This window comes from Periplaneta americana, chromosome 10, assembly GCF_040183065.1.
Source record: "Periplaneta americana isolate PAMFEO1 chromosome 10, P.americana_PAMFEO1_priV1, whole genome shotgun sequence".
Taxonomy (NCBI): Eukaryota; Metazoa; Arthropoda; class Insecta; order Blattodea; family Blattidae; genus Periplaneta; species Periplaneta americana.
The window spans coordinates 47077380-47104348 of NC_091126.1; the positions used below are offsets into that span (position 1 = coordinate 47077380).

Here is a 26969-nt window from a genome sequence, read left to right on the forward strand (position 1 = left end):
CTGCTAATTAACAAAGCTATGGACTTCACTCCCCCCCCCCCCCCAGTAGCTCTACCTCCGTATACACAACGTTGTAAGCAGACGAATTGTTACAACGGTAGGCGCCAGGGGGGTTTAACTCAAATGATAGATGTTGGATGCTCATAGATGTTCCATAGTTTGCCGCATGTGGTCAGGACAGCGCTGGCTGTATTTCGATCACAGAGTTTGTAAAATTAGCAGTACGAAACTCTTTGGTTTCGAAAGTTATTTGGTTATAAGTTTTGCCAATATGACAGTTTTAAACAGATATTATTAATATCCATTATTTACAGAATGTGTCAGTTTTATAATATTCGGATTATTATTACTATTACTATATAGCTAATTTGCATTTTCATTCGAGGACAAAGTAGCCATATTAGTGTACTGTGTATGACCTATTAACCTCATTTGTTCAGTTGATCAATTGTTGGATGTTGGCATTCCTATTCTGTTTAAATCTTGTATAAATTATGGAATGGACGAACATGGCTGCTTAAGGAAGAAATTTGAACAGATCGAGTTAATTGAGAAGTTACTGGTGCTTTCCTGCAACAAGATATAATTCGCAACGTTAAAGGTAAGAAAGAAATATGTTTGAGATTACATCTACACGGTTCAACTTTTCTTTCAACTTCACACATTCAAGCAATGCCTGCAAGATTGGTATTTAATAATAACGGAAGTGCACACAATGTGCAGGATAATATATTATTTTAGCAGCAGCGAATGCTGCAGAACTTGGTCAGTGGTCTATTTATTTGTCTATGGTAGGCGCTTAGTTCATATCTGCCGTGTTTCGCGGTGGCACCGCAAAGAGCGCTGTACAGGACAACTTGGCCACTCTATAATCTCTTTCTAACTCGTTGGTTGATATATATACTGTGCCCTTGTAACTGAATCCAGTACTCCGTGTCCGTATAGTTACTTGTCCTGTCTGTGAGCAAGATGGTGACCTTGTCTCCGGTGAATGTTGTTCTGCTGGTAAATAAGTAATTTTACATAATTTGAAAGCTGAGCTAAAGTAATGTGTAGTATATTGTAATGAAGTTTGCTTTTTTCATTACAGAATGCAGCAAAGTTTTTAACGCGACGAGCATTCTCGACTTCAAGAATTGCTAATGCACAGCAGGTATGATAAGATTTTCATTTGCATTTCTGTAAGTACAATTTCAAATGTTTTTTAATGATTCTTGTGAAATAATTATATTTTATTATAGGACAAGGCCCCATTCTTATCGACTTGACATTTTCAGTGCTAGAATTGGATTTGTGATGTACTTAGCTAATGCTTATTACGAAAAGTGTGGTTTTAAATATTTCCCCTTTTTACCATACACGTTCAGTTGGTCTATAAAACCTTCGTAACAGAATTTAATCCTTTTTATCATATATTTTAGAGCTAAACTACATATGTATGTTTGTAACTTCAGGGATGACAGCAATGTTGAAATCCTTCACAGAGATAATTGGCTACTGCTTGTAGTTTGCAAATTAAAATTAAATGCTCATGAAACAGGCTTTGAAAAACACACACACACACAGGATGAGTTTTTGTCATAATTCATGAGCCTTTAGAATTAAATCAAATTACGAATTGTATAGTGGGTATAGTGTGCATAAATGAAACAGGCTCATATCAGTAGATTTACTGGCTTGTAAAAGAACTTCGGCACACTGGCGACGTTGATATAAACTCGGCAGTTGCGAGCATCGTTAAATAAAACATTTAATATTTTAATACGAATTGTATAGGTTCAGAATTATACACATTGCTCTTAGTAGTTTGTTAGTTTGTCAAATATGTAAAGACGTTTCGTAAGTTCGATTTTTAGCAAAGAAATTCACCTCATAATAAACAGTAAAGATCCCTCTAAGCAAATTTCAAGTGAGGATTAACAGTAGTTTATATTCATTATTAGGCTGTTGAGCGTGCCTGAACACATAGGTATACTCTGAAATGTTATATGACGTCCAACACCACAATTGATATCTGATTTATGTACTCGGAATTTAACAAATTGTCTGTTAGATATGGATGCAATTAATCCTGGCGACACAACTTCCTGTTGTTTACCAGAAATACTTCAGTGGACTGTAATATTGTGTTGTGTGCTGAAGTTCCATGTAAGTCCCATTGTCATAAAAGGTTTTGACGAAGAGTAATTCAATATGACTGAAAATCAGTTATGCCATTCAGGAAATAAGTTATCTTCTTTGCATTGAAGTAAATTGCCGTGGATCAAAGGCTTTAGAATTATCTTCGGTCAATCACTTAAATCAGTTGTAAAACTCCAGTCAGAGATCAATATATAGCCAGGTGCACTCAGAGATAACTGTGCCAAGCTACAGCTGTTCTGGTATGGATGGGGAATATTGGGCATAAATATAAAAAAATCATTAATCTTTCTTCGTAGTAACACTATTAGGGATATAATATACAAGAAAGAAACTAAATTCATGCACTATTATATTATGATGCATATCACCTTTACTTTTTAACTTTGCTCTAGAATATGCCATTAGGAAAGTTCAGGATAACGGAGAGGGTTTGGAATTGAACGGGTTACATCAGCTTCTTGTCTATGCGGATGACGTGAATATGTTAGGAGAAAATCCACAAACAATTAGGGAAAACGCGGACATTCTAGTTGAAGCAAGTAAAGCGATAGGGTTGGAAGTAAATCCCGAAAAGACTAAGTATATAATTATGTCTCGTGACCAGAATATTGTACGAAATGTAACTATAAAAATTGGAGATTTATCCTTCGAAGAGGTGGAAAAATTCAAATATCTTGGAGCAACAGTAACAAATATAAATGACACTCAGGAGGAAATTAAACGCAGAATAAATATGGGAAATGCCTATTATTAGTCGGTTGAGAAGCTTTTGTCATCTAGTCTTCTGTCAAAAAATCTGAAAGTTAGAATTTATAAAACAGTTATATTACTGGTTGTTCTGTATGGTTGTGAAACTTGGACTCTCACTTTGAGAGAGGAACAGAGATTAAGGGTGTTTGAGAATAAGGTTCTTAGGAAAATATTTGGGGCTAAGAGGTATAAAGTTATAGGAGAATGGAGAAAGTTACACAACGCAGAGCTGCATGCTTTGTATACTTCACCTGACATAATTAAGAACATAAAATCCAGACGTTTGAGATGGGCAGGACATGTAGCACATATGGGCGAATCCAGAAATGCATATAGAGTGTTAGTTGGGAGGCCGGAGGGAAAAATACCTTTAGGGAGGCCGAGACGTAGGTGGGAAGATATTAAAATGGATTTGAGGGAGGTGGGATATAATGGTAGAGACTGGATTAATCTTGCTCAGGATAGGGACCAATGGCGGGCTTATGTGAGGGCGGCAATGAACCTCCGGGTTCCTTAAAAGCCAGTAAGTAAGTATTATATTATGAGTATTTATTCCAAGGTCGTTATATATTTTTGTTCTTACAAACTTCATTTTCATTTCTCTTGAAATACTGTCGTTTTCCTTATTGTTTTGAGTTAAATTTTTATGTCTTTCTTATATTCAGTGTAATTATTTAACAATACATTAACTATAGCAGGTACTATTATGCCATAAATATTACGAATGGAATTGCCACGTAAACATTTATCAGTATTATTAAGTGAAAGTATTGAATCACATGTTACAAAGTATTGCAAATTACCCAAGAAAATTTTATTCTATTTTGTACTTTCAAAATATGCCTTAAATGCCTGTAATAAAAAAATAGTGGACAGTATGCCTCATGCTAAGTGGCAAAAGCTTACAACAGTTGAAGAGGGTGCAGTTAATCCTCCTCTATTAAAAATATCGAAGTTCAGACCTTGACATTTGTTAGATTTCACAATTTCAACACAATGTATAGATGCTAGGTTTTGCTTGGCCCTGTAAGTGAGAAATCCAGATAGGCCTATATATATAAAAAATACTGGTATGTCACAAAGTACATCTGTTTCAAACATGCTATAACAAATCTTCAAAAATTGCTTTTCTCTGTAAATGTATAGATTTAGTTTTTAAATATTAAAGGCTGGCAGGTATCATTAACACTCTCAGCACAGAAATATAAATTTCCATAGCAGGAAGAACATAGGCTTAAGAAACCCTTGATACGGATTTTCTTTTCAGATCCAAAATCTGAATGGATAACACATGATAATTGGCTCCTGATAATCGTCTAGACTAACTTAAATCTTGCTTCTAGCTTATTGGTTTGAAATTTAGTAGTCAGTATGTACTGGATTAGAAGATTAGTGTGGCAAAAATTATATTAACTTTATCCAGACTTCAGCACTATAAAGTAATGCTCTGTTTGTTTCTTTTGAAAGAGAACAGAATTTCTTACCCACTGACCCTCATTTTACCAGCCATTCTACAAAATTTTCCAAAGTGAAAGATCATCTTTAATAATACCATCACATACACATAGGTTATTTACAATTTTCCTCTAGTCTGTTATTATTTTCAAGAATTGTCTACTATCATCGCTTTTTACAGTAAAAAATAATTGCAGCTAAAGTGGTTTCATGATATTGATTAGTTTTACATTTTGTTGTTCGATGCTATTTAGATAATATTGATTTGTAATTTAATTTTAGAGTAGCTTTAGTTAGAGGTGACACATTGTTTTTTTACTTGTACACATTCCTTAAATCTACAAACTTTGCCTCCAAAATTTCAGTACTTTCAACATCAAATGAGGGAAAGACAGAATTCTTATCAACATCTATTAATTTCAGCCCAATGTTTCTAATGTTTTTAAACGAATGGACAGTGTCAAACATAAAAAATATCACACGAAGTCATTACCATATTTTGCATGATAACTGAAATAGTGGCTGCTAGTTGAACTTTCAATAAGTTTAAGAAACAAACTTCTATTAACTTAATTATTATCACATAGTGTAGTAATAACTGTAGAAACACTCTGACATATTCTTCAGTGGTTGAAGTGAAATATTTTCGTTCATATTACCAAATGCTGACTGCCAACTAGAGCTCTGCATTCCAATACAAACTGACCGAGAGTCATAATATCCATGTGGTATGTCTCTCCATACTGCCATGTGTTCAGACTCTGCAGGAAGCAAAACACCTGATGAAGCATCACAATCAACCGGTCGGTCTCGATTGTTTGAAGGATATCATAGACTGAAAAATGTATTTGATCGATGTGTTATTAAACTGCCTGTTGTCCTACCATGTGGTTAATGAACCTAGAAAGTATACAGACTATCAGATTGAATAAAAAATTACAATAAAATATTTAAACAATAATGATAATCCTAAATTAATAAATAAATAATATGAAATTTTAACAAACTATGTTGTCCAAAAGAATTGTGGCACAACATAGTGAGTGAACAATCAACTTCAAATTCATTAAATGAAAATTCTTCAAGTTTCTCTTTCTTTTAGTAGCACTCACATTCTATAATTGGTATACCTTGTTAGCAGTGATCAATTAAAATGTGGGCGGTTTTAATGGAACATAATGTATTTTGTAACAGCAGTATTTATAATGTCACAGAACAAAAGTAAATACATTAAAGAAACCAAGGAGGAAATTCTAGTTAAGACTGAACAAAAATTATTAATTTTAAAATCGAATGGAAATTTTCGTATAGATTCTTTTAATTTTGGAATAATTTCAGCACGAATTTTGTTTGGTCCAGCCTTGATATTTCGTGATATGGTCGTTGAATGTGAAATAATAGAATCTGCATCCACCTTACTATAACTAGCTCCAACGTCAGTCATTGTATGTGATTAAATATCTCTTAATAAACAACTATTGTAAAAATTTTAAGCAAAGTCAACATGTAGATTTGATTTATTTTTATTAAATACTGTGACTGAAATAGATTGTCTTCTTTTGAAGAAATTTGAGACTCGTCACAAAATATCTGTTCTTTTCATGTAATCACATATTTATCAAGCTAGGTACATTAAACATTTTCGTTACTGATATGAGTTTGACAAGAAGGATGCTGAATAAAATTATTGATAAAATGAAGCATTATTTCATTTAAAGAATTATGTTCTTTTAAAAATCATATTTCCTTATTTAAATATTCAAATACATCCTGCTTTTCGTGCTGTCTGAATTAAAAACAAATGATAACCTTCTTAGGTAGGCTGTTTTGGGTATTAAAAGGTGATATAATTGTAGTGATACAATCTCGAGCTCTCGCGACTGACTGAGCAAATGTATCAACCGATTGGTTATAAATAGACATAGGATGTTTAGGAAAATGTCTGTTTTATTTTAATGTTCATATTTAAAGGCTTTTAGTAAATGTACACGAATCGTGAGAAATGAAGCGTTCTGATGAAGTTTGATCTTGCCTTTTTTTTTTTTTTTTTTTTTTTTTTTTTTTTTTTTTTTTTTTTTTGGCCTTTAACGCCTTTTTTGCTTTTATATGTACTTTTTTGAGTTTTTCTTTATATGACTACTCACTCAATAATACTGCATTTATTTCTGCGTTCGAAACTAAGAAAATTGCAGTTCTTATAGTTGTCATAGATATGGGACACACTGTTGCAATGCAGCATTGTTGTATTGCTTACTCCGGAATCGACCTTGTCCTTCTGACTCCGGCACTGTGTTGAGAATACAAAGTACGCAGTCAGTCTAGGATTGTCTTTGTGAGGGTACTGTTGTATGGTGAAAAATGCCAAAATTGAAAACGTCGAAAGCTTCTTTATATTGTCAGTGGATAGCAGAATTTCTTGCTTTCACTACTAATGGATCGATTATTATGTAGCCAGGATGGCACTGTTTAAGTATGTGGAGGTGTTTATTCTTTATTCCTTATTGTTCGCAGCTGTTTTCGACATTTTGTTTTAGTCACTGAAAATCCAGTACTTATGAAATCAATGGCTTTCCTTGTGAATCAATACTGGATTACGAATTCAATTACAGTTACTCAAAGGGCGTATCAGAGAGAATTTGGTGTTTGTAATCTCCCCCAAAGAAACACAATACTGGGACTGGTAAACAAATTGGAAACAACTGGATCTCTGGTGAGTGAAAAAAGGCAAACATAAGGAATAAATAATAAACATCTGCACATCTCGTGACAGGGAATCAAAACTCCTTCTTAATTTGACGTTAAAAACTGGTCATTAAGTGATTTTCCAGCCGAATAAATAAAGAATTTTCAACATTTGTTATAGAGGTTAGTAATATTCCAAAGGTACTCTGCATTTGAGGTAGGCATATAACAAATTGTGGCTAGCATCATTCATTTTGAAATAAATAAAGAAGTGTGTTAGTTCTATATAAATCACTCTGTATAATAGTATATTGTTATTATTTTTTTTTTTTTTAGATTCTGTCCACTTTTCATGGAAGGGCTCTTCAGGGAGTTTAGTTGCAGTGTATTTTATAGTTATTTGTGTGATTATGGATTTTAAACAAATGTTATTGGAGTAATAAATCTCAGCAAATCTCTTTCATGGCATACCTACTGGTATAGACTGTATTTTGCGACCATTTCTTGCTCGTGTATGTATATTGTTCGATTAATTGTTCATTAAATAGGCCTACTATTATATTATAATTGCATTTTTATTACATATTACTCTTTTATTATAAAAAATATTTAATTGCATAAAACTGTTCATGTGTTCTAAAAAAACTTCTGTAACAAGACTTTTTTTTGAAGGGGACAGTAATGATATGTGTTCCACCTTTTGCTAATGGTATTACGGTTAACCTAGATATGGAATGGAAAAGAAATTTATAATGTGAATAACCTTTCCCTTCCTTAGAGATTACAAAGATTTCTAACCGAAAAAGAAAGGCTAGCCTCCAAACTGCCCTGGTGATGAGGTTAAGCTTGTTTCTGTGCACTACTTTAGGTGCCATTTTGGGAATGTGTAGAAAAAGGAGAATCTTCTGTGGACCTCTGGGAAAAAAAAAAAAAAAAAAAAAAAAAAAAAAAAAAAAACTAAGGAACAGACTAGTAAAGTGCTTTGTGTAGGGTGTAGCATTATATGGGGAAGAAACATGAACATTACGATGAAGTGAAGAGAAACTACTAGATGCATTTGAAATGTGAATATGGAGAAGAGTGGAGTGTGAATTGGACAGACAGAATAAGAAATGAAGCTGTACTGGAAAGTGGGTGAAGAAAGAATAATGCTGAAACTGATCAGGAAGAGGAAAAGGAATTGGCTGAGTCACTGGTTGAGAAGAAACTGCCTACTGAAGGATGCACTGGAAGGATTCATGAACAGGAAAAAAGTTCGGGGCAGAAGAAGATATCAGTTGATAGTTATATGGATCATATATGGAGATTAAGAGGAAGGCAGAAAATAGGAAAGATTGGAGAATGCTTGGTTTGTAGTGAAAGAGCTGCCCTTGGGCAGAAAACTATGAATTAGTGAAGCATATCACTCTTCAAAGAAGTTGTTATTAAAATGTGTAACATTTTATGTCATTGAGCTACCAAAGATATACCTATATCATACTGTTTTTTATTATAAGAATAGAGTACTTCAAACGTGTGTGAACATTTTATTATTAGTACATTCTAGCTATACAAAATCCTTATTTCAATGTCGATACTAAGAAATCATGTCCACCACTGTGGAGTAATAGTTAGCATGCCTGATCGTGCAATGAGCGAGTCTGGGTTCAAATCCTGGTTGGGATAAGTTATCTGGTTAAGATTTTTTCTGTGCTTTTCCTCAACCAATTAAGAGCAAATGCTGGGTAACTTTCGTTGCTCTACTCTGGACTCGTTTTGTATTATCACCATCTCACCGAGATGTTTGATAATTATAGCAGTTGATAAAGAGTCATAAAATAACCGTTTAAAGAAAGAAGAAATATCTTTTCAAGTGATACACAGTAAAAATAATCATTGTATGGTAGAGATTGATTGCATTAATTTTAAATAAATTTTAATAGCACAGTGAAAGATAAGTAAAAAAATATTCTGATGTTCTTGTTTGATAATTTAAAAATAATTACGAATTAATTTCAAAAGTTCATATGACAGGAACAAAATAACATGTGCACCATTTGAGTATGAGGAAGTTTTGAAGTTAATGGTTAGAGCATATCAGTATTAATATTGTTGGAATAACTGTTAATATTGTTGTTCTTCTTGGTAATTATTTACTTTAGCTGATGGTGCGTTTTCTAGACAAAATTTATTTAAACTCCTTGCTTTGACTTGAGAAGTACGTACAGACTTCCAGATTTGAGTGGAAAGCACTAATAAATAACTCTAACCTTGTCACAGACCTCGACATCATGTCACTTAGTTATCCCCTCATATAATTCACTTTAACCTTGTCACATTCCTCAGCCTTGCGTCACTTGGCTATCCCCATCTGGCATTCTACTCACAATATTTACGGAAATATAGTGTATAGCAGTGGAAAGTAAAACACAGTGCAACATGATCCACATGATCAGACCTTAACACTAATGTACCTGCCTCCATGATAGCAGAAGACAAAATAACAGACCAACTCATTAATGCATCATAATATCCACTATATAAGGAACATCAAAGCAAACACACCAACCTCAGTTGCCTATCCAAAAATACATACCTTGAATTCCGTGTGAACAGCAACAAGCATGTTAGCAAACATGGGAGCCATCGGCATACCATCAGAGAACATGGCAACATGGTTTCAGCGGTGCTACTATGTCATCATCTTTGGTTTCAGCCTGCAAGCCAACACGAAAACATGATTTTCCAATATGAACTATGAAAAGAGTCTTCATAGTTCAAATTGGAAAATCATCTGTTGCCAACACTCATGATCAAAAAGAAACTAAACTGTGCGTAGAAAACAAAGTCCTACATTAACAATAATAAATCTCGTAATAAGGTAATTAAACCAGAAGTGTAAAACGACTAAAGTCCGATATTTAATTGCTGTTTCTTAGAAACTAAGGAATATAGGGGAAAAAAAAAAACAGTTTTAGTAGGAAAACAACGAACATGGTGACATGGTTTCAGCGGTGCAACTATGTCATCATCTTTGGTTCCAGCCTGTAAGCCAATACGAAAAATAGCAAGCAACCTGATCTCGAAATCCAGCAAGCTAGCCATCAAAGCAGTCACCAGAGTGCATTATTTCCAGCAAGCAAGCATGCAGGGTAGCCATCAGTGCTCCCACAGAAACAAGCACCATGGGTACTGGGCTTAAGTCCTAGCACCGAAAAGTTTTCTTCTGAGCAAGTTGGAGAAGTATATTCCACCTTTAAACACACTGGTGAACTAGAAGTGTAAAAATAACCAAGCCTATGCATAAACCATACAAGGATAACTGTCTTCCAATGTAACTGGAAATTAAGTTATAAATATTGCATATGCAACTTGAGGAAAGTCCTTTATTCAACACTTCAAAACCATACGAAAATGTAGAAATGTATTTTAGCACAAGTTAATGTACATTGTGGCACCCATGATTTGATTTGAAGTTGTAGTTATAATTTACAATATGAACTCACTTTTTAAATTTAACTTATGATGACTCCAAATGAGTGCATGTACTTTCCTTCTGATAACAAAAGTGACGTTTACAAAATATTATACTTACTGAGACACATTTGAGTGACATGTTGAGAAGTATTAGAAATATGTCTTCAAGATATGAAGAAGGTTCTCAAGAACTTGAACTCACTTGTGGTTTTTTGTATTAACATAAATTCTGGAAAGATATTTCCATTAACTCTCCACCAAATCATTTTCGTTTCAATTCAGATGTGCATCATGTCTGTTTTATGCAGTATAATTAAATAAGTACTACAGAGGATTATTTCTTCTTCTCAGCTTAGATAATTTCTTAAATTATTGACTGATATAGTTTTAAAATTCTTGGAATAATTATGAATGCTGTGATGTACAGATGACAGTACGAGATGCCCTCAATGCTGGGTTGGACGAAGAGATGGAACGAGATGAACGAGTATTTCTGCTGGGTGAAGAGGTGGCCATGTACGATGGAGCTTACAAAGTTTCTCGAGGATTATGGAAGAAATATGGAGATAAAAGAGTTATTGACACACCCATAACAGAAATGGGTTTTGCTGGTATAGCAGTTGGTGCTGCAATGGTATGTTAAACAGTAACTTGCATAAATTGAAGATATTTTGTTCTATATAATTTTATTGTGCTTTGTCTTCATATAATGTTACTAATATTATTGTTTCAGGCTGGATTACGTCCAGTTTGTGAATTTATGACTTTCAACTTTTCGATGCAAGCAATAGATCAAGTTATAAACTCTGCAGCAAAAACATTTTACATGTCAGCAGGCAAAGTAAGTTGAGGTTACATCTTAGTGTTGAAGGTTAATATTCTTACTTTTATAACCACCATGTATGTGTGCATGCATATGAAAAGAGACCAGTTGTCAGGTATTGAGTTATTGCTATTTTTTAACCCTAAGATATTAGTTTAACATGTGCATGGAAAGAATTAATGGATTCAAGAAAGATAAGGCCTGTAAAACTGAAGCCATACTCTTATTAAAGAAAAACCTATTTTTCAGTATAGAGGTTTCTAAATTTATTATATTTGAACATTCATAACTCTGGTTACGTACATCACATCCGCTGATTATGCTATTTTCTGTTTCATTGACATGTTTTATTTAGACTTCAATTTCCATAATTAGTGAAAATGTAGTGTAGTGTTTTTTTCTGGGATCTGTTTATCAACAAGAACGTCCAGATTGTCAGTCTGTTTTTTTCTGTTTATTTTATATAAATCCACACATTTGACAACATATTTATACTTATCTTTTCGAATCACACATGAATTTGACTACTGCTGTTCATTTCTGCGTTTTGGACAAATGACCATACCCTTCCCTGTCTGATAACTGTGGCCAATCTTCTTCAATAACCACATGTAGGAGGACTTCTTTTTCTAGGAGATAGTTTCCTCGGAATAGGAAGCTTTTGTGTTTTATTGGTAGAAGTTCAGCGGATGTAGGAGGAAGTGAAGTTGCTGATCTGTCGCCTTCTTCTGAATTTAGAAATGGAAGTCTTGGTCACAGTATATCCTTCTTATCTTCAGGCTCAAAGCAACGTATTTTATCATACAAATAAGTCTGTCTCTCATGGGAAAGACTTCTTATGATTTCCGGCATGTCTGTAAAACTTGCAGGCACATTACCATGAAGAATATTGAACTGCACAATTTCTGAATGCAGAGAACTTCTAGTAAGCACTTGTCCAGGAGTTTTTTTCCATATTTCAGAATGGTGAATTTGAATTATATTTGGAATGTTCTTAATTTTTATTGTCTCAAATTTTAATTGCCAGTCAAAGGTCGGAATGAATACCTTTCCTGACTCTGTTCCTATGGCAATTGGAATTATAGATTCAGCTAATGGGCAACTCCTTTATGTTACTTTCAGAACATCATTTATGGTAGCACAAGAGTTCATTCGGAATACCCTTTTGAAACATCCAAAATACAGATCTGGTTGAAACTTTGTGTGTCCAGTTCGCAAGAAAGATATTTTACAGCACAGATTCTTATCACACATTACTCGCCACATCAGATATGTCATTAATAAGTTTTTATTTTGTCCAACACAATTGTCGGCGTGCAGTAGCACAGTACCAGCACTGAAAATATTACAACTGATCTGTAAACTTTGCACATTGAATTATTAGGCCTACACTTTTATATTCCACTACACGTGATTTAATTTTTGTTGGAAATACAGTAATACTAAAATTATTTTGTAATGTGTTACTGCTGTGTACAATAATGGTCTGTATCTTTTAGCAGCTGATTGAAAACTAAAGTCGTGGCAAAAGTAATGAAATATGGGTCCTTCTCTCTTTCCCTTGCTTGTGTAATAAACATATCAGCAAACAACCCCTCTATACGTGACAATGCATCTTAGCCTAGCCTGTCTGAATTGGTTTGTTTTGTCTCCCAATATTACAACTGAAATCCTGTTATTATACGCACTGATTGTCCAGACAGATATCGATACATCTGTGTTGTAGAAGAATGGTAAATGTTTCGGTTAAGTGCATGTGTTCACTGTGCTTATGTCTATCTGCGTTACCTGTTGTTTGAGTATTCAGATATAATTTATAGTTCTGAATCTGCCTTATTGAATTCGCACAAATTGTCACATCAATATTTTGCATGTCAAAAACCCTACACGCATCAAATTTAATTTCTCGCCCATTTCTGCCCCCTTTCACCCTCTTAAGGAATAAATTCGCACAAAATAATGCCATATTGATATTCTGTGACCTGAAATACCCCCAGATATAAAATTTCATTGAGATCGAACAACATGATATTCCTCACCCCCTGCCTCCTCTCTATTAGGCTCTACCTTTGGGATGATATTTTAGAAAATTATCCAAAATGTTTAATCTAAATTGTAGTTTTAGTAAGTAACGTTTATTTTTAATTTTAAAGTTTCATGTCGGAAAGTTAAAACATTTTCAAAACTTTCATCCTCCTCCCTTTCCTCTCCTCTTCACTCTCTCAGGGGATGAAGTTTGAAAACCCTCAAAAGTCTAAGCGAATTCTAGAGAAGAGCCTTTGTTAAATTTCAAGGCTTCATGTGTGTTGGTTCAAAAGATATAACAGTGAATTTTGCCATTTTTACCTCCCCTTTTCCACCCATTAATGTTCGTATTTCGCAAATTTCCGTCTTATTTCTTGAGTAGGGATTAAAAGAAACCGTGAAAGAAGGAGATACGATTATGAGTCAGCCTGTTGATCATAAAATAGCTTATATGTACAGTATATAGATTGTGTTACAGTAATGAGGAATACGTTATGCAGCAGGAACTGGTCCCTTTTCGCCTTTGACTAAATTATCAAAATTTCCAATGTTCCAACTTACCTATGACTTTGAAACTTATACTGTGATTAGTTTACACATAACAGAACACAAAACCGTAAAGAACGGAAATAGCAGCATTTCACCCCTTTTTCTTAATTAGCAATTTACTCGAAAACTATGGGCAGGGAACTGGTCCCTTTTCATATGCACACGCATATATAGAGCAAGACCACACTTGAGAGGGCATAGTGATGAGAAATTCTTGCTTATTTATCAAATTTTTTATTTTCTCTCTTAACAGTTGGACGTAATGTTTATTCATTTTTGTAGTTCTATTACTGGGAATTGCTGGTTTTAAATTCTTACTTTATTTGTTAATTTTTTTTTAATGACTGGTAAATGAAATGAATATTATTTTCACATGCATTTTCTTCTCCTCCCCTATACCACCTACCACAGCAGGAGACCTATTTGTTATCAGAGGTTTTTTCTACAGTACACCATATTGTTATTGATTTACTTTGAATTAAGAGTAAGGACAATGACGACAATGAATGGAAAAATGTCGAAATAAAGTTCCAATAAATTAATGTATTCACGACAAATTAAAAAAATTAAACATAAGTAGGGGAGACCAGGGATACTTGATTCCCTTTTTGAATAATTAGCCCTTGATTGATTAATCATTCATTTTTTTAATAATTGTAGACTTTTATTACTAAATGAGACATTGTTATAACAAATAAAATGGAATTTAGACTTTTTAGAATTCAATTGTTAAAAAGAATGTATATATAAATGAAGAAACAAAGGGATGAAGTGTCCCTCATACTGGGGAGAGTTGATCCCTCAACTAGGGAGACTTGTTCCCACTCTTGATTTTATATTAGAACATTTTTAAGACAAAAATTAAATACAGTGTTACCCTAGATCAAGCATCTACAAAAAGAAGGAAGACAAATCAAATTTAAAGGTTTTTAGTCCTGCCGTTCTCAATGTTTCCGGTAAAATAGATGCCTGTGGCAATCTGGTAACACAATCTTCTACATTTACAACACTTTTGTCTATTTGCTCTGGGAAGTAAAATTGATAAGAACCCTCCTTTTTCTTTAAAAAATTTACTTCTACCTCAGAGTCAGGCCATATTATTTTTTCAACTTTTCCCACAAAATGTTTTACTGTCTTTTGTGTGGATAATCTGACAATGTCAAAGTCATTCACTTTAAGCTTTTCACTAGGTTCATTGTCTTCTGGGCTGCTTAATGATTCATAGAAGTCATTGTCATCACTGTTGTCATGAAGACTTATCTTCTCAAGTTCTTCTGAAGAACTGTCAGTAACATCTAGTGCAATCTTTTTTACACAGGTGGCATTTCTATATTTTTTAATGGGCCTATGTTTTTTTTGTTCGTGCTATGATGTTCTCCTCAATTTTATTTTTCTCAGGAGTGTCCGTAAGTATGCGACTGCTACCACGGTTCCTTCCCCTGGCAGACTGTGCTATTCTTGGTGGAGCCTTGGGAAATGGTCGAATTTCTTCTGACGTAAAGTGTTCCTTTGCTTTAGGCAATTTAGTTGGAGTTGTTTGCCCAGATATTTTAGACGATGAGGCCACTGAATTTTCCACAGGAGGAAGTGGTTCTTGAATAGGGTTTGGTCTATCTGTGACATAAGATGTCAAAAACTCATCATCAGTAAAAATATTAGAATTTAATGGCCAAATACCACTTGAGATAAAACCATTCATTATATTCTTTGGAGTTACGGCTTGAGGAAATGCAATCCCTAAGAGCCCTGCAACTTCATAGATTGTTATAGTTTTACCAGGGTTAATTAACATCCAATCGACAGCAGTAATATTATAATACTTTTTCAGGGGACCAAAGAGCGACCTATCTAATGGCTGCAGCTTGTGTGATGTATGGGGGGGTATGGTTAAAAGGACTATACCATTCTTTTTAGCATAGTTCACTGCATCAACAGTAATGTGGCTGTCATGATTGTCCATAATCAGGAGCTGCTTGTCTTCTACGGAACATTTTGTGTAATTCACAAAATGTTTGAAAAAAGGAGAAAACTTGCTGCTGTCATCCAGCCATTTGGGTGAGTACACCCACTTGTTTCAGGTGGAGCTCCATGGAGCATTCTGTCTTGCCAATTCACTCTTGGAAAGATAAGGAAAGGGGGTATGTGATTTCCACTGGCATTTACTGCAACACAAAATAGTTACCAGAGATCCTCTTTCATCAGATGTCACTTTACCAACCTGTTTCACACCCTTTTCTGCAATTATCTTCCCAGGTTTATGAACAGTAGTGAGGCCACTTTCATCTACATTCCAAGTGCAACTTGGAGGAAACTGTTCTCGTGCCAGTACCTCCCTCAACTTATCAAAAAACACTCCAACAGTGTGCTTGTTGAAGCTAGTACTCTTGCTTAGGCTAGTTGCTTCTGGTGTTCTCAGTGACAATACAGGATTTCTTTCCATAAATCCTCTTACTAATCAGAACCTGCAACCCCATTTCTATCCCAATTTTTAGGATAGTTCTTTCTATTCATTTTTGCATATTGATAAGCAAGTCTTTTTGTATTATTGTTGGTCAAACCATAATAAAGACGTGAGGCCATCAATAAATATTCTGTCAGTTCTTCTTCTTCTTCCTTTGTAAAAACTTGTGATTGTTTGTAGTCTGGTGTGTAACTTATATTTGTATTATCTTCACCTATCTTCCCGCACAATCTCTTAAGTGTCATTAATGGGACCTTAAAAGCTTTAGCTGTTCCTTTATAGGTCCCCCCAGCTTTCACAGCAGCAACAGCATTCTTCATTGCATCACTGTCTATTGGTTCTCTAGGTTTAGCATCCTCTTTTCTTTTGTATTTGTGTGGCATTTCTGAAACAACACCAAAAACTTATTTTAGTATATACTAGGCTTATCTAGGTATATATCATTATGCTGGGGACACTTGATCCCAGAAACATGTCTCCCTGATAGTTGTGGGATCAAGTCTTCCACTCAGACATGATTAATAAAACATTTCTTTTTGGCCAACATAGTACATATTCTAAAAATTGCAAGGAATGTTATAAGAAAGGCAATAGACTAGTGATTTCAATAATTGCTATGAGAAAACTTAACAAATATATATTTAAAATTAATGTGCATATGTTGCTTACCACATAAACTTCTCAAAATGTCTGGAAATCATAAAACATGTGCTAAGCTTCAGTACATGGCACCTGTTCAAAATGGCGGAAACAAAACACAAGCCAGCAGTATAGCCAACCTGTTTTCTTAAAAAGTAACCAGAATAACATATTTTTGGAGAAAGATTCAAACGAGGGAACAAGTCTCCCAGGGGATCAAATCTCCCTAGTCTCCCCTACAGTCCAGTTAACAATAAATAGATCAATTTTATCCTGATATGACACATTTAAAACCCATCTTGTGCGCACACACTGCATGCATGTCAGTTGTCTTCCTTAATCAGCCATTTACACTATATCCCACAAAATTATGATTTCATGTTCCTGGTAATCTTTGATTATTTTAAGTTTTTCGCTGCAAGTGAAGGATCACAATCTCGTACTTTCAGTGGTACTCATTTTCAAAATTAAAAATATAAGACTCACAAACTTAATTCTGACACATTTACTGCTAATCCAAACGTCATTTAACAATATTAACAATTTAAATACCCACGTGGGATAATAATGACATGTGCTACACCTTAGGAATTGTAGGGGAGGAATAGTGGACAATGTTGCTAACCTCATTTTGAATAAGCTGCTCACCCCCACTATTTTTTACTTGTATATTTTGGAAAAAAAGTGCGTGGGATATTCGAGAAAACACGGTACTTTTTATTCATGTGTTGGCCTATTACATTAACATGAAATATTTCTGGATGTTTATCATTAGTTTAATTTTGCTGGAGATGCCTTCTATTGTACTCTTCTATAATAGTGATGATATGGTACATTGGTGGTGGTAGTTTATTTCATAGAGTCCTTAAATTATGATATATATATATATATATATATATATATATATATATATGAATTGTAGGAGAGGAATATTGAGCAATGTCGCTAACCTCATTTTGAATAAGCTGCTCACCCCCACTATTTTTTCCTTGTATATTTTGGAAAAAAAGTGCGTGGGATATTCGAGAAAACACGGTACTTTTTATTCATGTGTTGGCCTATTACATTAACATGAAATATTTCTGGATGTTTATCATTAGTTTAATTTTGCTGGAGATGCCTTCTATTGTACTCTTCTATAATAGTGATGATATGGTACATTGGTGGCGGTAGTTTATTTCATAGAGTCCTTAAATTATGATATATATATATATATATATATATATATATATATATATATAGGAATTGTAGGGGAGGAATATTGGGCAATGTCGCTAACCTCATTTTGAATAAGCTGCTCACCCCCACTATTTTTTACTTGTATATTTTGGAAAAAAAGTGCGTGGGATATTCGAGAAAACACGGTACTTTTTATTCATGTGTTGGCCTATTACATTAACATGAAATATTTCTGGATGTTTATCATAGTTTAATTTTGCTGGAGATGCCTTCTATTGTAATCTTCTATAATAGTGATGATATGGTACATTGGTGGCGGTAGTTTATTTCATAGAGTCCTTAAATTATGATATATATATATATATATATATATATATATGTGTGGACACACACACACACACACACACACACACACACGAGTATAAAGACATAAATTTTTTTCCCCCAGGTGAATGTGCCTATAGTTTTCCGAGGTCCAAATGGAGCTGCAGCTGGCGTTGCAGCGCAACATTCACAGTGTTTCGGAGCTTGGTACAGCCACTGTCCAGGACTGAAGGTGATATTTCATAGTAATAATGAAATGGTTCGTGCTTGAGAAAAAAATTATGTTCCACATAAAAGCATTAGATTTCATGACGTAATTTAATGTGCATGATCTCACATTTTCTTTTTTTCTTTCTCTAAGTTGTATTTTTGCTCCTTTATTTTTACGTTTGTATTTTTCTTAAAGGTTGTGTCTCCCTATTCTTCCGAAGACCATAAAGGCTTGATAAAGGCAGCAATACGAGATCCAGACCCAGTTGTGGTATTGGAAAACGAGATTTTATATGGTGTAGCGTTCCCTGTATCAGATGAGGCCATGTCAAAAGACTTCCTTGTGCCAATAGGAAAAGCTAAAATTGAACGTCCAGGTAATATGATTGCCACAGATTATATCACAAGACGTTTTCATTTTGTGGATCAATTCAGAAAATATGAACCTCGCGTGATATTTAACAGAAAATAATTTAAGATGATAATGCATGATATTTACATACATCGTATGACATTGCATTTGAATTTGTGAAGAAAGAATAAAAGTATTTATTTGAAAGTACGACTAGAGTCATCTATTGTTAACTATTCTAACTACAACCGAATAATGGAAATGTTCATTCTAGTTATAAGCAGTGAAATTAAAAAAGGTAAATATTTCATCGAATGTACATTTATGGATGTGACATTCTGTAAAAGTTGACTTAATTTATTGTGTTCTGTATACTTGATGCTGATGATATTGATGTTCAGTGTTTCTGGGTTTATTGATATTTAGGTTTTTGTGTTCCCTCTTCATCAGTGGCAACACAAAAACGACAAAATGAAATCGATAATATAGCAGTGATAGAAGGTTCTGATTGGTTGAATTTCAATGGATTCTTACACTCCATTGGTGAATTGGTACATGAGCGAAAAATCGAGAAAATTTTGAAATGCCATTAACTTTGACTTTCATTAGATAATCCACAGTAGTAATAAGATTTTTCAATATTTTTTTAAGTTTTGGAATTGTGTCCTGATCGATTTTTTAACAATGAGATCAAAATTTCATATGGTTCTGTAAAGTTATAGAAATGGATAAGAAATTAATAATTTTCATGAGAATATCGCAGAAATGTAGAATTATGTCATGTTTCATTATTAAAAATTTCTCATGAATGCTGTCCTGTCAGTATTGCCTCATAGAATGAAGTTTTCAGTGTGCTGTAATATATTTAATATGCATACATTACATTGCTGTAGTATATAGAATATGTTGTATTATATTTTGTTTTAATCATCATAATAATATCATTACATTCCAGTATGGGCCTCAGCTTCCTTAAGAATTTTCCACAAACAGTTCTCTCTTTAGTCACATTCTACCAATTTTTATGTCCAACTTTTACATATTCAAGCCATCCATTCACAGAGAATTGGGTCTTGCTACCCTCATTCTTTCAAATTTACATTCTGCTGTTCTTTTAACAATGTCTTCTTTAAATTGTTACTTGAGGACTTCGTCATCCTCTATTGAATATTGTGTATCCCATGACTTTGTGTAATCTTCACATAAACAGTATTAATCGAGAAAAATTTGTTCCAGCACTGGGAATCGAACCCAGGACCCCTCAGCTTGGCGTGCTGAGTGCTCTTAACCAACTGAGCTATGCTGAGATCCGATTCACTCAGCACGCCAAGCTGAGCAGTCCTGGGCTCTTATACCAGTACCAGAACGAATTTTTCCCCATTAATAGTATTTACGTGAAGACTACACAAAGTCATGGAATGCAAAATATTTAATAGAGGATGGCAAGGTCCTCAAATAACAATGTATATGAGTTTAAACAGTGATATAAAACTGATGTTGAAAATAGGCATAAAGTCATTGAAATATTTGCTCCTGTGTATCGTACTTCCAGTAAAATAGTGCCTATGTCGAAAATCACATATTACTTTCGTAATTAATTTCCAACACTGTTTTACGGGTTGGAGGTTTGAAATTCTAACCATTAAGATAGTAAATTATCAAAGGTTCTGGTAACTATTTATTAAAATATTTTTACATCAATATTTTACTAGGAAATAGCGTATCTTTACAAATCACAGTTTTCGAGTTACATTATTATTTTACTGGGAGTGCGATATGTGACATATATGTCTAAAATGCAGGAATTAGGCTATTGATCATACGAAAAGCCTGATTTTTTATTATAGGAGAGAAGTCGTGATTTGAAATATTTTATAAGTTCTTTATAGCATCTACAGTGGAACCTCAATTGTAGGCAGTTTGATTTTAGACAGTTCGATTCTAGGATGGAGCACATTGACTCAATCAGCAATCTTACAGAGTCTGCAAGGACAATGTTTACTATTTCAGTTTCTCATTGTATATCATAATTTTACCAACAGAGAATCGAGGCAATTTCGTAAATTAGATTGCAAGAATGTAACAAATAGGTATATTTTAAAAGAAATGAATTTATTGTGGTTGAATTTAAACATCTGATAAATAAATGGACGATTATTAAAACAAGGAAAAATGTTAAACTTTTGTGACATCTTTTTCATTGAAGAACTCTGTGCTCTAGAAAATTAAAAAATACTCATATATAAAAATAAAGTTAATTATTGCTTGTGCCACCGCAAAAATATATTTCCTTTATATATCACAGTACATAATGATCCTTTTGAGAGAGGAAAGAAAGAACATAATCTGCCCACTGTTTATAGTTGGTCTCTCTACTGTTTTTCAAGAATTGAACTGGAAATAATATCAAAATCACTGTTACCAGTAATACTCCTCTTCCATTTCGCTAATCTACTCTCTGGTATTATGGACAGTTCACTTTTCTTTTAAGCGTGGTTGTGCTCAATACGAAACACCCAACTTCTACCAAGAGACAACTGTACACGAATACCTCACCTTTGTTCGCTCACTCCCCACCGCCTACTGCCTTATAAGGAAAGGGTAAACAAGACATTTTCTCTGCCTAAAATTGAGGCTCCAGTGTATTATCATTTCAAATTCGCTTACTGATTTCTTATTTTGTGTCAATTGGACTCATTTACTAAGAAACCTAAATAATATATTTTGTTTCAGGAAGTCACATAACTTTGATTGCTCATTCGAGAGCTGTGGAACTATCTCTTGATGCAGCTAAAGAGTTGGCAGGGGAGGGAATTGAATGTGAAGTCATAAACCTCAGGTCTCTCAGGCCGCTGGATGAAAAAACCATAGTCGAGAGTGTTATGAAAACAAATCATTTAGTTACAGTTGAACAAGGGTGGCCACAGTGTGGAATTGGTTCAGAAATTTGTGCTAGAATAATGGAAGGTAAGTTGAAGTTACAAATTTGGTGTTACGAATAATAATCAGGTGTTTTGCGAGGGAGTAAATTACCTCTGTAATGATACCCCAGAAGTTATATTTTCATTCACATTTAACTTCACTTGCTAATTTGCCATATTTTTAGTTCTGTGATGATTAGTATGTTTCCTATTTCGTACACACTAAGTTTATTGTCGTTTGATTTTCTTGTCTCATAAGATTAAGTGAGCCAGGTAATCATTCTGTGTCCTGTATATCCGATCCATTTAATAGGAAACATTTTGGCCAACATACCTCCTTTTGTCTTTCTCTCTTATGGAGGACAGATCCGAAAGCTGACAGTGCAACCTGAGGCTTATTGTGCTTACCAATCTTGTTCTGTGAATGATAATAAATTATAGCTGGAATGTCTGTGCTCTTGCACAAGTACAGCACACCACTCCGTGAACTTAACCCAGCCTATGGTATGGATGATATGTGAATTAATGATAGCGAAATGATTCCGAAAGTTACCCAGTAATTCTGCTTCAATTGGTTGAGGGAAAACCCTGGAGAAAACCCAACCAGGTAACTTGTCCCAACCAGAATTTGAACCCAGACTCTCTCGTTTCGCGATCAGACATGCTGTTACTCCAGAGTGGTAGACTCAAGAAACCTCTTACTTCTCTCGCAAAATGCATAGGGGAACAATCTTGCTGAAACCGTATGTTTTCCGAAGAACATTAGGAAACAACTGTCTGCAAACTGTTGATATTTATGACATTAAATTCCTTTCTATAAAAAATGGACTGGTTTTGTTGTTTTTTTCTAACCTGTTTACATGTAGGCATTCTGAGAATGCTGTAGGTGCTCGTGCAAGTCATTGAGTATAGTCAGGAGTCCAGTATTGCACTACTTTAATCAGGGTGAGTTTCTCTTGATACTGAAAAACTGCTACACTCTGGAAAAAGTGGCATAAAATGAAATATCAAATGGTCTAATATTCTGACATTATTTTACTGTATTAATGTGACATGAATACTTTATAATCTAACACTCTTTCATAATTGCGTGCAAATTTCTGTATGAAATTAGTAACAGTTCTAGCAGAATTGTACTTTCTTTTAAGAGAAGTCCGTGTTTAACAACAATAACCAACCACATATTTAATATGTTACAGTCCACACCTGTGGAGTAACGGTTAGTGCGTCTGGCTGCGAAACCAGGTGGCCCGTGTTCGATTCCCGGTCCGGGCAAGTTACCTGGTTGAGGTTTTTTCCGGGGTTTTCCCTCAATCCCATATGAGCAAATGCTGGGTAACTTTCGGTGTTGGACCCCAGACTCACTTCACTGGCATTATCACCTTCATCTCATTCAGACGCTAAATAACCTAGATGTTGATAAAGCGTTGTAAAATAACCTACTTAAATAAAAAAATTAATGTTACAGGCTATTTATTGTAATGCTGTATTTCATTTTCATGCACTCTCTTTCTAAGTATTACGTTTATGTCACATGTATATTTTAGTTCAAATGAATTTATGCATAATTTATGTTCAATTTTTCCTTATAGGTGAAGCATTTTATCACTTGGATGCACCAGTAATACGTGTGACTGGTGTTGATGCACCAATGCCATATGCCAAAAGTCTAGAAGCAGCTGCTCTACCTCAACCACATGATATTGTCAGGGCTGTTAAAAAAGTGCTCAATGTCAAATGATAAAAGTATATGATCTATCATGAATATGAATTTAGAATGTAGTTTGGTTATTATGTAGTTCCATGACTGGTTTAAAATTGTGTGTCAGTAAATGAAACTAAGGTTGCCACCCATATTCCAATAATAAAATATACTGAAACTTCCTTTCTCCTTTTATGAGAATTCAACTTTTTCAAATCATAATATTGGGCTAATGGAAGGTGAATGTACTGTATCTTGATTCTTCGTGGTTCTCTCTTTTGTAATTTTTTTCTACTTATTACCTTTACAGTCTGTGTACTGAATATTATTAAATTGCGTGTCTTGCGAGAAAAGGTTTCTGTCGAAATTATTTGTTATATAGTGGCACCTTAAAATTGTTTACTGGTGTATAATGAAACATTCATGAACTCCCTTCTCACTGTCTTTTCTTTGTTCTTTCAGAGTCCTACTTTGACAATTTGGAGATTAACCTTCAAAATTATATATATAAAAAAAAACCAGTTTTAATACATTTTATTTATTGAAATTTAAAATATTACTTACATGTTAAATATAGGGAGACATAAATTGCAAAATTGTCTTGTTAAAATGTAAATATCGCACTTGGCTTTGAATTAGTGAAATTAGGTAGCTACACTGCTAACCTTCAATACAAAATATAAGTTGCACCAAACTGTGTTCCTAAGTTCAGCATTGTACAGTGTTTTGTACAGAAATTAATGAAGTAAGACATATGCAATAGACATGGGTTGTAAAGCTTGTCTTGAGCTGTACTATAGAATCTGCTGGCTTTTCACTGCCTACAATAGTATATTAGTCCCCTATTATATCTTTACCTGCTAATGACTTTCGGAGTTTTTTCAGGTTAAATATCATAGGGTATGTCATTTCTGAAATACCAATTTCAAAGTTACTGTTATTGGTTGTGAAATTTGCTTAGTCTCTGCTTCTTACTGTTACTAAATTATTGTTATAACTAATAAATTAATAATTACATGCTGGATGTGAACTGGTATACTGCTTTGAGTAGAACACAAATGATGTACCTGTTCCATGCAGAATATAAATACAATTTACATTGTTACTATTTATCGACATGCACAGAAAAATTCTTCGAAATGTCTAATAAACGAGACCATGTCAGTTTAATATTAATGAAAATATACTTTTTTAATAACTTTTCACCATTACATAATTTTGTTTTACTTTTGCTTTAATATTTAACTTCATTTAATGCATGTTTAACATTTGTGGACATAATAAGAACACCACCAAACTTTCTGGAGTTAACACATTGACAGGATGAGCTGTCAACTGCCCAGAATTGCTCTTCATTGTAGACATGATGAGGTCGTGAAACATAGACTGTAAAAGATCGGAAAGGAAATGGAGGAATCTTAAACAATGACAATACGAGTTTTATAGGTGGAGTAACGGTCAGCGTGTCTGACCACGAAACCAGGTGGCCCAGGTTCGAATCCTGGTCAAGGCAAGTTACCTGGTTGAGGTTTTTTCCGGGGTTTTCCCTCAATCCAATACCAGCAAATGCTAGGTAATTTTCGGTGCTGGACCCCGGACTCATTTTACTAGTATGCTAGTCATTTTGTGATTGCTCATTTATTCATTTCATTCAGACGCTAAATAACCTGAGTTGTTGATGCAGCGTCATAAAATAACCCAATAAAAATTATAGGACAGGACTAAATTGCCCGAAACATGTTACGAGGATGTTATTGAAAGATTTGCTATCTTAGAGTGCTCTGATTGTAAATAAATATATAAGGTATATAGTCTCGTTTCTTTAATTAGACGAAGTATTTATTTAACACATCAGTTTCTTTAATTCTAAAATTCAGTTTCTTGCAAAATCTAGAAACCAAGACTATGAAACATAAATAGTTTGTTCATTTGACATGAAATGTTATGAAATTTTAAGAAACATTTCTTCCAGATAAAAGTTACATTGTGCTTATTGGTTAAGCTTGAGATGACTAACAAGAATACAGAATAATAAAATTAGTATTGAAATAAGATGTAAATAATGAATACAGTATACTATTTCTGGCAAATGTCTATGAACAGTGATATTTAAAATATAGTACAATATTTATTTATTAAAATATGTAATGGAGCTTTTTTCTTTTTATGTTGAACTTCTGTATTCAATACAAAAAAAAAAACAGAAGAATAGAAGATGGTTTCGTGCTAGTCATTTTGTGATTGCTCATTTATTCAGCATATGTTATTGATGACTAGATTTTACTAGGAATTTTATGTTTATATTCTGAACTGTGAGAAAATATCCATTTTTTAGTTCATGTTTGATAGGCTGATAATTAGCCAACTTAAATATGTGGCTGGAAAATGTTTTAGTTTTGTAGTGATATGTAGATTTTCGTAATTTATGCATTGTTGTCAGCTACTATAAGCCTATATAATAACACGAGAACATGTATAAAATATTGAGACACTATATCGAAACTGATAAATACAAACAAAAGAGTACTGTAAAACATCATTTTGCTGCAGCAAGACATGAAGCACTTTAAAAAATGCACGGTTGCTTTTAAAATAAAACATTGTTGAGGAAATAAAGGAATACCAACAACAATGGCTACAAAGCATCGAGACAATGGACAACATACTTCCGAAACTTGCATTATCATATAAATCTAAAGGAAAATGGGACTTAGGTCATCCAAAATCAGAATGAATAGATGAGGAAGACTTGTTTTACTGAGTTTCCCAGGACAAGACATTAAGACTCAACCTGTTGTGTTCAAAATAATTATGATCGACTGAATGCAAAGAAAATGAAGACTGTCGTTCCAGTCACTGAAAATCTTTTTAGATTGAAGGTGTCATATAACGATGAAAAGAATCCTGGGAAAGACAGCCCATAGAGGCCCACCACATGACTGCTGGCCTCACATGCCTTAGCAGAGGTTAACGATAATCCAACCAATACAGTTGTATCATGATGATCCCCCAGCCATTATAATGTTTCGAGATTTCTAATGTCATAATTTCATAACTATTCTATAGTGCAATATTAGTGTTTCATAAGTAACTTATGTAAAAGCTGGAAAATTTCCTAGAAATAATGCCAAGAACATGAATACTCACATGTGTTATGTACATAATTCGAAAGTATCTGAGCTGTGCATTCTTCAGCTCTGTATTAAATTTGTATATTAAATTCTTAGTACAGTTGGAAGCATTTTAATGAACTATTTTGTAAATAGTATGTAAAGTAAGAAGTGTATGATAATAAATGT

The 26969-nt window shown here is 33.9% G+C and overlaps 1 protein-coding gene and 1 non-coding gene across 3 annotated transcripts; one reads left to right on the forward strand and one right to left on the reverse strand.

The window, feature by feature from the left end:
* The first annotated feature begins 873 nt into the window (after nt 1–873).
* Nucleotides 874–23856, forward strand: LOC138707651 (pyruvate dehydrogenase E1 component subunit beta, mitochondrial-like). 2 transcript variants are annotated; one of them, XM_069837357.1, is made up of 8 exons: nt 874–1005; nt 1091–1153; nt 10913–11119; nt 11219–11326; nt 18610–18717; nt 18892–19072; nt 21781–22014; nt 23561–23856. In XM_069837357.1, the coding sequence occupies exons 1-8, from the start codon at nt 970–972 to the stop codon at nt 23707–23709; spliced, it is 1086 nt and encodes a 361-aa protein (XP_069693458.1). In that variant the 5' UTR covers nt 874–969; the 3' UTR covers nt 23710–23856. The 2 variants fall into 2 exon arrangements, with proteins under 2 accessions (XP_069693458.1, XP_069693459.1); XM_069837358.1 differs by lacking the exon at nt 874–1005 and having other exon boundaries at nt 1091–1181.
* Nucleotides 20278–20355, reverse strand: TRNAG-GCC (transfer RNA glycine (anticodon GCC)). The gene has a single exon. It is a non-coding gene; the product is annotated as a tRNA-Gly (tRNA).
* Nucleotides 23857–26969: the final 3113 nt, after the last annotated feature.